The following is a 13,048-nucleotide window of genomic DNA, read 5'->3' as shown; positions in this document are numbered from 1 at the left end:
GTTATTCTTGTGTTTTTATGACAGAGCCATATCTAAAATCACAGTGAGGTCAAGTTCCTGGATGACAATACATTTTCTTAAAAAATAGGATTAGACAAATTCATGGGTGAAAAAGCCATCCATGGCTACAACCGTTGTAATTATTATCATTATCAAATTTATAAACTGCCCTATACATGGAGGTCTCAGGGTGGTTCACAGAATAAAATCAAAATATAAAAACCACAAAATACATAATCATGCCAATATATGTGAAGACCACTTGTTGAGAATGCCAGGTGGGCAGGGGCAGAGCTAGCTGCTGTGCAGGGGGGGGGTGAGCATCGAATGTCCTGAGGGGGCGGCGTGGCGATGTCATCCCCTCTCAGGGATGACACCCAGGGCAGACCGCACCCTTAGCACCCTGCTTCCTCCACCAGTGCAGGTGAGGGAGACTTGCTACTGCTTGGGGGCATCCTATGGGTGTCTGGTTGGCCACTGTGAGAACAGAATGTCAAATTAGGTGGGATGCTGTTTCCCCCCCCTGTTCTCCAGGACATGTTCCTGAATACACCTGCTAGTGGGGGGGTGGCGGCCCTGATAGTAGTTCCGCCCACTGCCACCGGTCTTACTCGCTGCCCCCATGGGTGCCAACTTGAATAATGGGGGGTGTGACAGGTAAGCCAGATCGATCACAGGACGGGGCGCACCCACACTATTTAGATGGCAATGACTATCAAATGCGGGGAGGGGGCTGGGGATGGCAGCCTCAACTATTCTATGGGAGTTGGCTCCTATGCTGAGATCACAATGCGGCCGTGAGTGAACAATCGAAGGGGCGGGATCCCGCCGCGCGCCGGAGTTGCGCCTCGATGGCGCGCCCCCAGGAGCCTTCGCAGGGAGACACCCACGCCGCTCATGAGATCGGGGAAGCTCGTCTCTTGCGGGGCTCGGCAGGAGCTCCGCGCCTCCTTGACCAACCCGAGTCCCAGCTCCGAACACGCCTTCCTGGACGTAGTCTCCCTCCTGCCCAAGCGCTCGCCCGGCGGCGACAGCACCCTCGCCAACAGCAGCCTTGCGCCTTGGGCGGAAAGGAGTTAAGTGGGTGGAGCTGCGCCGCGGCAGAGCCGCGCGGAGAAAGAGGCGGCCTCTCCGGCGCTGCTCTTTGCCCAGCCTTCCCCCGGCGAGCCCGCACGGACGGCTCCCCCCTGCCGAGGCGGGGCGCGGCGAGCCGGCGTCCGGCTCAGGCGCTGCAGCGAGTAGGGCGTCTGGGGAAGCCAGCGCGGCGCCCGCAGCCCTCGGGATGGAGCAGCTCCTGGATCTCCTGCTGCGCCTCTTCGGCTTCTGGTTCTCTGCGGTCTTCCTGCTCATCGTGCTGCCCTCCATCTTCGGCGTGTCCTTGGGGATCTCGGAGCTGTACCTCAAAGTCCTGGTGAAGACCTTGGAGGTGAGTCGCGGCTCCGCGCAACCTGCGCAAAGGGCGATGCGTGCCGCCCCCTCGGGGCTGCCTCTCCAAAATGAGCAGCAGAGCTTCCCTCCCTTTTTCCTGATCCCCCCCAAGGTAACGCTTCGCCGCCTGCTTTCTCCTTGCTGCGCTTCCCCCCCATTCCGCCCCCCCCATGCCATAAACAACAGCTGACCTTTCTTGCGTGATTCAGCGGTTTGCAACGCGGAGGAGGGCGTGGACGTCCTCGCACCCGCGATGCTTTTTATTTTTATTTTGCACTTCAATGAAATGGGCCTGTGGGAAGCCCGGAAAGGGTCTTGGACGCGAACAATGGCAGCTCTTTAGGGATCCCCCCCTAAAAATCCTAGATTCAGTTCTGCGGAGGAGCGAACGCGAGGCTGACCTCCAATTCGACGCTGCGCCTGTCATTCAGTTCTCCCAAAAAAAATTCATTTTCGCGTTGCATCCCCCGCGTTAGCCAATGGGGGAACGCAGATACGCGCACACCCAAAGATAATAAAGGGCTATAAGCTCGAGAGATGTCTCCTCTGTGTTGTTCCACCGACAGGTTAGTGCATTTAACCCGCCCCGCCCCCCATAAAATACGCTTTATGCTTATTGATTCTGCTTTGTTGTGAGATTATGTTGGCTTCACTCTAGAGATGTCTGCAGTGCCTCGGATAGTTTCTTCTTATGGGGGAAAAACGGCCTACTGGTCTTATTTAAAAGCCTGAAGGACATCCGTTCTCCCCCATGCAGAGCATCTGGGATGCATCCTTCCCATTTAGTGCCTCTACCTCATTTTTGTGTGATTTCTGGTTTCCTTGTTTTTCTAGAGGTTGGTTTTATCCTTATCCTCCCTCCCTGATGCTTTGGGCTACAGCTCCCATCAGTGTTGGCTGGGGCTTATGGGAGTTGTAGTCCAAAACATAGGGAGGGCACTAGGTTGGTTAAGGCTGGCTCTCATGATATATATATATTAAATGCTTTGGACGCTTATATATATGCTGACACACAATGGCAGAGTCAAGCCAATAGAAGAAAAGATTGATGGTGAGCCTATTCATGGAGCAGGTAAAGAAAAACCTTGTCTCCTCTTAACAAAATGCATAGTTGTTGCGATGGTAAATTCAGTCGCTTGCCAGAGCCACCCAGCCTATTGTCAGCAGCTCCCAAGGCCTGTTGACATCCAACCACCATGTGTAGAATGCAATTGCTCTCCAGAGACTGAAATCTGATCTTCAGGAGCACGACTAACTCAGCGTCCCCTTCTTAAACCGTCCTGCTTGCCTTTCATCGTTGGAAGATGAGTTATGGGATCTTGGTTTATTTTGGACTTGCATCTGGCTATTAATGAATCTTGTTTGTTGGGCAACAAAACCAGGAACTTAAAGGAAAAGTGCTTAAAGCAAAAGGAGGACAATTTAAGGCTGGAGGTGGACATAAAGAGTTGCCCTTTGGACTCCACTTACTGACTCGTGGTGGAATAGCAAAATACTGTCCTGCAATATTTTTCTTCATCTGAAGCAGGTTTTAATTAACAGTGCTGGGAGAGAAAATGGACTTTATTGTCCTTCTCTGCCTGTATAAAGCTGCCATTCAGTTGCCTTAGACCCAGAATCGTGCTTACACTCTTGCGATGAAGTCCTAATTCATCATGCAAAGGGGTTATGCCCATGGTCAGTTTTGTTCTTGGTAAAGATGTAAAGGATGCTTCCAGACTGTCACTCTTTTTGGGTGGGATTCAGTCACATACTGGCCAAGTCAGGTTGTGCAATTAAAGCTGATTTGGAGCTCTCTTGGCAACAACACTGCTTCTCCAAAAGGCTGGTCATTTTGCAGTAAGGGCATGGTGGGAAAGTGTGGGATGAAACTTGCTTGATCTAATCTCCCCGCAAATCGTGATGACTGCACAATAAACAGGTCATCTGGAAAGGGACCTTGGAGTCACAGCTGTGGTCTGCTGTGTGAAGTTTGTATTGCAAGTTGTGGCATTTCATGAGCATAACAACTTCATTGCACTGAACCTTTCACTGAAGATATAGGGTGCCTTTGTCTTGCATCAGCTGCAGCATACATAAATATGCCTTCAAGAGCATCGTTCAGAGACCATAGGTAAAGGGAACCCTGACCATTAGGTCCAGTTGTGATCGACTCTGGGGTTGCACGCTCATCTCGCTCTGTAGGCCGAGGGAGCTGGCATTTGTCCACAGACAGCTTCCGGGTCATGTGGCCAGCATTACTAAGCCACTTCTGGTGAACTAGAGCAGCACATGGAAACACCGTTTACCTTCCTGCCGGAGCGGTACCTATTTATCTACTTGCACTTTGACGTGCTTTCGAACTGCTAGGTTGGCAGGAGCAGGGACTGAGCAACGGGAGCTCACCCTGTCACGGGGATTCGAACCTTCTGATCGGCAAGTCCTAGGCTCTGTGGTTTAACCCACAGCGCCACCTGCGTCCCTTCAGAGACCATACTGCTGTACTAAACTTCTTAACATTGCTAAACATCATGACATTGCTGGATCTGAAGGCCTTGTCATGGAACAGTCATAATTAAATGCATTCAACCACTGTCACAACTTGGAGTTTCCACACCCTGAAACCATTTATTGACTAGTGCTGGGACATTGTGAGCCAGGCCTTCGACACATAAACATACATAACTGTTCTGTTGAGATCAGTGGGGCTTTCATTCAAGTCAGTGTGCTTAGGAAGATTATGATGATGATTAATTTTGTATACCACCCTTCATCACAAGGTCACAGGGCGGTTCACAACATAAAAATACACAATAGTGTTGGAGGTGACAAGAATTAGCCAGATGCTATTCGTCACAGGGTCGACTGTGAATAGTAGAGCCTTAAAAACAATCGGCTGTCTCTGTTTACTTTCTTCATGGGGTTGCTATGAGGATAAAATTAGATAGCTCTGTAATAAGCATCCCTGGGCTCCTTGGTGGAAGAAAAGTAGCGGATACTGGTTTGATTCCAAGACTCAACACAGCTAAAGCAAGCTAGCTGGGAATGAGGGCGAGACGGGGCATGTCAGTGCAGAGAGGATCCTTGCTGGATGATGCCAAAGGTCCAACTAACCCAGACTTCTGCTCCCCAATAACCATGGAGAAGCCTCTGGAGAAGGAAACAAGCAGGGTTTGTAGGACAGTAGAATAGGAGGCATGTGATTGATTAGTAGAGCTGCCTCCTGGTTCACCAAGAAGAGGTGAGGTTCGCAGGTTGAACCCCTAACATCTCCAGGTAAGAGATCCCCTGCTGAAATCCTGGAGAAATGCTACCTACTAAGCTCGATGGAGATCGCCGAAGAATTGATGCTTTTGAATTATGATGCTGGAGGAGACTCTTGAGAGTCCCATGGACTGCAAGAAGATCAAACCTATCCATCCTTAAGGAAATCAGCCCTGAGTGCTCACTGGAAGGACAGATCGTGAAGCTGAGGCTCCAAGACTTTGGCCACCTCATGAGAAGAGAAGACTCCCTGGAAAAGACCCTGATGTTGGGAAAGATTGAGGGCACAAGGAGAAGGGGACGACAGAGGATGAGATGGTTGGACAGTGTTCTTGAAGCTACCAGCATGAGTTTGACCAAACTGCTTGAGGCAGTGGAAGACAGGAGTGCCTGGCGTGCTCTGGTCCATGGAGTCACGAAGAGTTGGACACGACTAAATGACTAAACAACAACAAAAGCTCAGTGGATGGTCGTCGAGCTCAGTAGAAGCCAGCTTCCTGTATTCCTGTGAACAGGTCCTGAGGGTGCTCTAGAAACCCAAGAGTCATAGCTGAGGCCTTAACTCCTTTGCTGTCATAGCTATGTGGGAGTAGGCAAGGATACAGGTTTGAAAAGGAATGGGAACTGAAAAATATGGGTCAAAACATCACTCCACACAATGGTGGGTAGCCACGATGACTGTGTTGTACCTCCACCGTTGGAATACCAGCATTTGGGAGTTGCAAGTGAAGAGAGTGTTATTGTGCTCAGGAACTGCTTGTGGGCTTCCCACCATAAGGGTTTTGGTAGCTATTGTGCGGGACGCAGGTGGCGCTGTGGGTTAAACCCCAGAGCCTAGGACTTGCCGATCAGAAGGTCGGTGGTTCGAATCCCCGCGACGGGGTGATCTCTCGTTGCTCGGTCCCAGCTCCTGCCAACCTAGCAGTTTGAAAGCACATCAAAGTGCAAGTAGATAAATAGGTACCACTCCAGTGGGAAGGTAAACGGCTTTTCCGTGCGCTGCTCTGGTTCGCCATAAGCAGCTTAGTCATGCTGGCCACATGACCCGGAAGCTGTATGCTGGCTCCCTCGGCCAATAAAGCGAGATGAGTGCTGCAACCCCAGAGTCGGCCACGACTGGACCTAATGGTCAGGGGTCCCTTTACCTTTAGCTATTGTGCAGTGTTCAAAATTTGCCAAGCACATTTTGCACCTGGCTTTTGACCGCTTGTGGCCAGGTGAAGATGCCTGGGTACCAGCATGGCGCCTGACATCGCCACCATCTGGGGATCATTGGATCTGGACTGTTTTCACACACTAATACTCCATCATGTAGAATTCTATCAGTTCTATTTTATCTGCACAATCAGAATGTATTTCTGTATCCAAAAAGGCTTTTTCTGTGCAGCCTGAGCAGGAGCAGTCACCATTAAGAAAAAGAGGTCAGAACGGGCCAATATATATATGTAGACTGTCCCTGGATCAAGTAGCTTTTCTTCTTTTAAGTTCTCCAAGCTGTTAACCTAGCTCAAGGTTGTCATCTGAACTAGCCTAGCCAGATGTTTAAATGGTAATCACAGTCAGTCAATCATTTGAAAAATAAGAATTTAAAGCCGTCTTGCCCCAAAATGGCAACATCAGTTTTAGTTGAGTTGTTGAAACCTATTTGATTGAAAATGGTTTGCACCATCTGTTCCTGTGTACTCTGTGGCAGTGGCGTAGCGTGGGGGGTGCAGGGGGGGCCGGCCGCACCGGGCGCGACATCTGGGGTTAGGGCAAATCGACGGGTTAGGGGGCGCAAATTACTTGCCTTGCCCCGGGTGCTGACAACCCATGCTACGCCACTGCTCTGTGGGGATTAAGTTATTATAATTGTTAGGTGTTACCTTGTTGAAGTAGTCTATTGTTTGAAAACCAGTAAGATTACATATTACTACTACACCTTAAAACCAGTAATTATATTATACAATTAACAGGGATGAGGATCACATGTTACAATCTGCATGCAGGTTTCAGATTAATTTGTACTGAGAAATGCAATCAAAAGATGTCCAGATATTTGCTTTAAAAACTGCCAGCGAGGAAGGAGATTCCAAGCAGAAGTGTTGGTTTCTCAAGGACAGCTTTATTCCTCCTGCTCTACTTCTTCCTCTCCCCAAAACATGAACATATGGGAGTTGTTGGTGTGTCTTTCAATTTTTCATATCATTGTTGACATACATGAGCGGGAGAACCCTTGAGTAGGTGCTGCTGGCTGTTTTTCAAGCTCTTTCCTCAAATCCATTTATAGATCCATCTTCAGACTATTTATCTTGGACTGGTAGCTTAGAGCTCATACCTGGATTGCAACCAGCCATGCCGCAACTCCCTGTCCCTATAGGTGATTGGAGCAAATACTGCTTAGTGCAGAGGGGTAGGTTCTTCATTAGAAGGCTTGAAGTTGAGGCTAGAGGACCACCTTTTGAAGATGCAGTAGAAATTCCTGGACCAACAGGAGGTTGTTGCTAGCTGCCACAACTTTGATTGGTTGTATGGTGCTGTCACAGGCGTGTGATCCAACCGATCTATGTGGGAAGCAGATTTCTGGTGGCTGCGATGCTCTACTTGCAGAAGTTTCTTTTCAGTTGGGCTGTGGTGACAAGCCTATAGATAGGAAAAGGCAGTGAGCATGAGCTGGGGCTGAAAGAATTGTTTCCTATGAACCTGGCTTGGCATATCTAACTGGGGTGGTGGTGGGAGGGGAATGGCTCTTAATGTCAGAAGAATGCTGCTGGTTCGGGGCAAATGCCCATCTAGTCCAGCACTTTGTTCTTACGGCGGCCAAGAAGATGTCCTTGACTTCTCTCCAATTCTTTAATTCTGTGGCACAGTAGCAATTAGAATATGACTGAAGGTGTGGTGCTGGTTTTTTTTTTTTTTTTTTGTATGGAAAACTTGAGAATGGGGAACTGAATGCTCAAGTACGGTAGCTATTAGCGCATTACCAATACAGTATTAATTCAAATAAGTATATCTCTTAAGGCAACTCTTAAATGGATAATAGTCACCATAAAAACATACATACAGTCATACCTCGGGTTAAAGTAGCTTCAGGTTGAGCGTTTTCAGGTTGCGTTCTGCGGCGACCTGGAAGTAACGGAACGGGTTACTTCTGGGTTTCGCCGCTCGCGCATCAAAATGATGTCACGTGCATGTGCAGAAGCGGTGAATCCAGACGCGCAGACACGGGTTGCGTTCTGCTCAGGATGAGAATGGGGCTTCGGAACGGATCCCGTTCACATCCAGAGGTACCACTGTACCAATAAGATGTTAGAAATGATAAAAGGATCTCTTGCGAGCATCTCTTGCAACAACAATATTTAGATCAGGAAGATGAACTAAATCAGAATTAATACTGCACATTTGCCTTATCTGTCCCTTTTCTTCTTTACAAAACAGTGGGCCACGCTGCGTATTGAGAAACAGAGAGAGGCACAGAGGCTTTCTTCTTCAAATGGTAAGGGTTTTCTTAAGAATTAGAACTGTTGCACCATTATAACAAGAATGGCTGTTTGGAAGGGGTGTGTGTATGGCGGAAATGGTCCTGAAATCTGATGTAAAAATCTTACAATACTTGGCTGTCATCTAATGGTGGAGATACTCATGTGGGTCCATCGAGGCTGTTAAACCAAGTCCTCTGTATGGGGGTCTTGATGTGATAGTCCTGGAACCCTGATTGCATGCCTGACCCACAACTGCCTGTGTTACTCATTTGGGACGCATAAGTGTGGCTTTTAAGTAAAACAACTTTTGCAATGTTTTCCTTCCTGGACGCTTAGAGGAGGTTACTTCTTGCCCCAGGTAGCTGTTTACAAGCTTGTGCAGATCCATTTGGTTCACGTTGCCCAAAGACAGTGGAAATTTTGTTCACTAGTTGCCTTTCCTTTTTATAATTTTGGAAAGTGATGCTGGATTGCAAGCTGAGCTCATGCCCCCTTTAGTGAATAAGGCCTCTATGTCAGGTTTGCGAAAGTACAACTCGCTTCATCCCTGACCATTTGGCATGCTGGCTAGGGCTCATGGGAGTCTGGAGTCCATCAACATTTGGAAGGCTCACAGCTTAGCCACCTCTGATGCAGAAGCACCCACTGGGTTCCAGGTAGCTTTAATTAGGAGATTAATCAACCAAACAAACATTTTGTTGATTAAGTGGTGTGGTAGATGTTAAGGTTGGGCTCAAGCAAACATAATACCAAATTTTGACACTACATAGACTAGCCTTGGGGGAGATGAGCGCCGCAAACCCAGAGTCGGCCACGACCAGACCTAATGGTCAGGGGTCCCTTTACCTTTTTAGACTAGCCTTGAAGAATTTGTGTGCTTCTTGTACAATTCCCAGTCTTGGTCTGAGGCAAACCATAGTTTAAGCTAAAGGTACCCCTGAGGGACGCGGGTGGCGCTGTGGGTAAAACCTCAGCGCCTAGGACTTGCCGATCGCATGGTTGGCGGTTCGAATCCCCGCGGCAGGGTGCGCTCCCGTTGTTCGGTCCCAGCGCCTGCCAACCTAGCAGTTCAAAAGCACCCCCGGGTGCAAGTAGATAAATAGGGACCGCTTACCAGCGGGAAGGTAAACGGCGTTCCGTGTGCTGCGCTGGCTCGCCAGATGCAGCTTGTCACGCTAGCCACGTGACCCGGAAGTGTCTGCGGACAGCGCTGGCTCCCGGCCTATAGAGTGAGATGAGCGCACAACCCTAGAGTCTGTCAAGACTGGCCCGTACGGGCAGGGGTACCTTTACCTTTAAAGGTACCCCTGACCATTAGGTCCAGTCGTGACCGACTCTGGGGTTGCGGCGCTCATCTCGCTCTATAGGCCAGGAAGCCGGCGTTTGTCCGCAGACAGCTTCCGGGTCATGTGGCCAGCATGACTAAGCCACTTCTGGCGAACCAGAGCAGCACACGGAAACGCCGAAACCATAGTTTATTTTTTCCAAATGACCAAACTATCATTTGTTCTTACCTGTAAGCCAAGACCACAGGTTTGTCAGTTTGGTGCAGAACACAGTTTTGCACTAGGAGTGGAGAGATGCGGATTTGAATCCCTGCTTGACTGTGAAGCTCGCGGTGTAGCTTTGCACCAGTCACCTTTTCTCGGCCTATCCTGCCTCCCAGGGCTGTTGTGAGAATGAAAATGGGTCTGGCAGAGAAGAGCCATAGATATTCCCTAAGCTCCTTTGGCGGGAGGGTGGCATTTTTTAAAACAACAACATAATAAGTTGGTTAAATCTGTCCTTTATCCGATTTATTTTACTTGCTCTGGTATCTTTAGTTGCAACACATTTCCCCCCACCCCCCTTGATTCCTTTGCACTTAAGGTGGTTGCTTAATACAACTTCCATTTAACCAAGATTTTGAAATTGTGGTTTCACTGCACTGCGGTTGTCAATAGGCCACGGTTGACCGGGGGAAAAAGAATTACGCTGCTTCTACTTTTGTAGTCACTAGCTTGAGGTTTCGAAGACTTCTGTTGTTACTGCTTGATATCCCTACCCCACCCAGAAGAGGGTAAAAGGAGGGTGGATTGCCTTCTCTGAATGTTTCTTTTACCCCTGTGCTGTCTCTGGTTCCTGCTTCCCTGGCATCCCTTTGAGGCTTGCTCCAGTTCTCTCTGCGAATGTGACCCCTGCTTTACTCAGTGTCGCACCTCCTTCTTCTGTAGCGCATTGTTAGCTAAAACGCCGCCCTGGGCTTGCATAATTCATCACTGTCAGGCCGGGGCCTCGAGGAACAAGATCTGTGGGGAGTCTCTTCCCTTCACCAGCTGTTGGCTTGGAAGATTGTATTATTCTCTCGAGACCACAGAAACAACTCTTTCATTTCCCCCACCGCTCATTGCATTGGGGACCTCGGGTCGTTCCAGAGTTGCCCTGTCATCTCTCCTCCGGTTCGGGTTCCAGCGCATTGGGCAATGGTGCGGCAGCCAGACATCCAGCCTTTCCTTCTGGCTCAGGAAAAATAGTAAATATGTAGTTATCAGGAAAAACAAAAGCTTCACTTGCTGAGCTGAATTTTCCCATTGCCGCAGGTGGAAGAACAGATGGGGAAGTGGGCGGGTTCTGCTTGAAGCAGCCATGGTTTTGCCCTGGGGGAAAAGCAGCGGACAGGTAATTGAGGGCAACACCTACACCATATGTTTAAAGCACTCTTACACTGCTTTTGCAATCCTGGCTTCCCCCCAAAAAAATTCTGGAACTGTAGTTCATTAAGGCTGATAAGTTGTTAGGAGATTCCTGTTCCCCTCGCAAGACTACAGTAGTTTAATGCTCAGTTTCTATTCCCAGGGAATTCTGGGAATTGTAGCTGTGTTCGGGGACTAGGGGGTGGTCTTCTAACAACTTTCAACACCCTTAGCAAACTACAGTTTTGAGGATTTTTTGGAGTGGAAGCCATGACTGTTTAAAGTGGTATGATACTGCGTAAAATATACAGTGTGGATGGTGCCTAAGAAGTTCTATCTTGGCTCATGGTTGTTGTTGTTGTTTAATCGTGTCCGACTCTTCGTGACCCCGTGGACCAGAGCACGCCAGGCACTTCTGTCTTCCACTGCCTCCCTCAGTTTGGTCAAACTCATGCTGGTAGCTTCGAGAACACTGTCCAACCATCTCGTCCTCTGTCGTCCCCTTCTCCTTGTGCCCACCATCTTTCCCAACATCAGGGTCTTTTCCAGGGAGTCTTCTTTTCTCATGAGGTGGCCAAAGTACTGGAGCCTCAGCTTCACGATCTGTCCTTCCAGTGAGCACTCAGGGCTGATTTCCTTCAGAATGGATAGTCTTGATCTTCTTGCAGTCCATGGGACTCTCAAGAGTCTCCTCCAGCACCATAATTCAAAAGCATCAATTTTTCAGCGATCAGCCTTCTTTATGGTCCAGCTCTCACTTCCATACATCACTACTGGGAAAACCATAGCTTTAACTATATGGACCTTTGTTGGCAAGGTATAATTATTATTTATTTATTAGGGCCACAGCAGAATATGCCCATTTTCAGCTCACTGCCTCTCATATTCTGTAGGGTGTGGTGTCATGAGTAGAATTTTCCCAGATTGTCTAAGTAATCTTACAAGTCTACAGAGGGGCAGGTGGTCTTTTAGGTAGCCAAGCACACTGAAAGTGCGATCCCCACTCAACAGAACAAGTCATTATTGTTGGATCAAAGCATCACCTCCACTTCCACACTCCCAATCAATTTATGCAATTGGTTATTTGAAAGCTGGTACAGCAGATGTGTTTTAGAAAGCTGATTATGGGTGAAGTAATTCCAAATGGTTTCAGCCAAACCACATGTGGAGGAGCAAGGCTTTCCCGCCCAGGAAGTCACCGGGCTAATGGGACTTTGAATGGCAAAATTATTTCCTGCTGATCTCCTAGATAAAATGTTGCCACCTGGTCCTTTTAATGGCAGGTATAAACTGACCTTGTGGAAATGGTACCAGGTGTTGCCTGGAACTTGTGTTGCAGGTAACTGATCTGCTTACTGCCCGCCTTCATTTTCTCATTGAGCTGTAATGTGCTTTTTATTTCTTTATTCCCTACCTGAAGTTATCATACAGAGGGACCAGACCACCATGGAGAAAGCCATTGCTGGCCTGCGCCATGGGGACTTTGAGCTCTCCGATGTGTTTTACTTCTGCAAAAAGGGGTATGAAGCGATTGTGGAAGACGAAGTCACCCAGAGGTTCACCTCGGAGGAGCTGGTCTCCTGGAACCTCCTCACCAGGACCAACGTCAACTTTCACTACATCAGTTTACGGCTGACCATCGTGTGGGTCATTGGCGTCTTTGTTCGCTACTGTCTCCTGCTGCCTCTTCGGTGAGCCTGTCTCTGTTTGTGGACGTAGGAAGTTGCCTTTATACAGAGCCAGGGTGTGGGCCCATCACGTTCACCATTGTCCACACCTTGAGTAGCCAGTGGGCAACCTCTCCAGACTATCTATCTATCTAAAATTTAAAAAAATCAGTGAAAAAATAATGTGGAAGAAAAGAAAGATGAATAATGTGAAAGCAGGGTGGATTTGATTTAAATCAAATCAATTTAAAGTGGTACCTCTGGATGCGAACGGGATCCGTTTCGGAGCCCCATTCGCATCCTGAAGTGAACGCAACCTGTGTCTGCGCAGGTTGTGATTTGCCGCTTCTGCGCACGCGCGCGAAGTCATTTTGAGCATCTGCGCATGCGGCGAAACCCGGAAGTAACTCGTTCCGTTACTTCCGGGTCGCCGCAGAGCGCAACCTGAAAACACTCAACCCGAAGCTACTTCAAGCCGAGGTATGACTGTAAATCATGATTTAAATAATGGTTTAAATCACTAGTCAGTAAGAGAAGCCAAGTTACAGGGAACCAGGCAGAGGGCCTTCTCAGTAAT

The 13,048-nt window shown here is 48.6% G+C and overlaps 1 protein-coding gene and 1 long non-coding RNA gene across 2 annotated transcripts in view; both read left to right on the top strand.

Moving 5' to 3' along the window:
* Nucleotides 1-13,048, top strand: part of LOC310742573 — a 403,250-nt gene that overhangs the window by 142,843 nt on the left and 247,359 nt on the right. The window lies entirely within an intron of this gene.
* The window catches only part of GPAT3 (glycerol-3-phosphate acyltransferase 3), a 29,924-nt gene continuing 17,574 nt past the window's right edge, over nt 699-13,048 (top strand). The window contains exons 1-3 of the mRNA XM_083571561.1: nt 699-1,426; nt 8,089-8,146; nt 12,225-12,495. Of these exons, the coding sequence (XP_083427687.1) occupies nt 1,283-1,426; nt 8,089-8,146; nt 12,225-12,495 (473 nt within the window). The 5' untranslated portion in view covers nt 699-1,282. The remainder of the gene's footprint in view (nt 1,427-8,088; nt 8,147-12,224; nt 12,496-13,048) is intronic.

This window comes from Podarcis filfolensis, assembly GCF_964270895.1.
Source record: "Podarcis filfolensis genome assembly, chromosome: 9".
Taxonomy (NCBI): domain Eukaryota; kingdom Metazoa; phylum Chordata; class Lepidosauria; order Squamata; family Lacertidae; genus Podarcis; species Podarcis filfolensis.
Note: the sequence above shows the minus strand (reverse complement) of the source record. Positions and strands in the feature narration are given on the sequence as shown.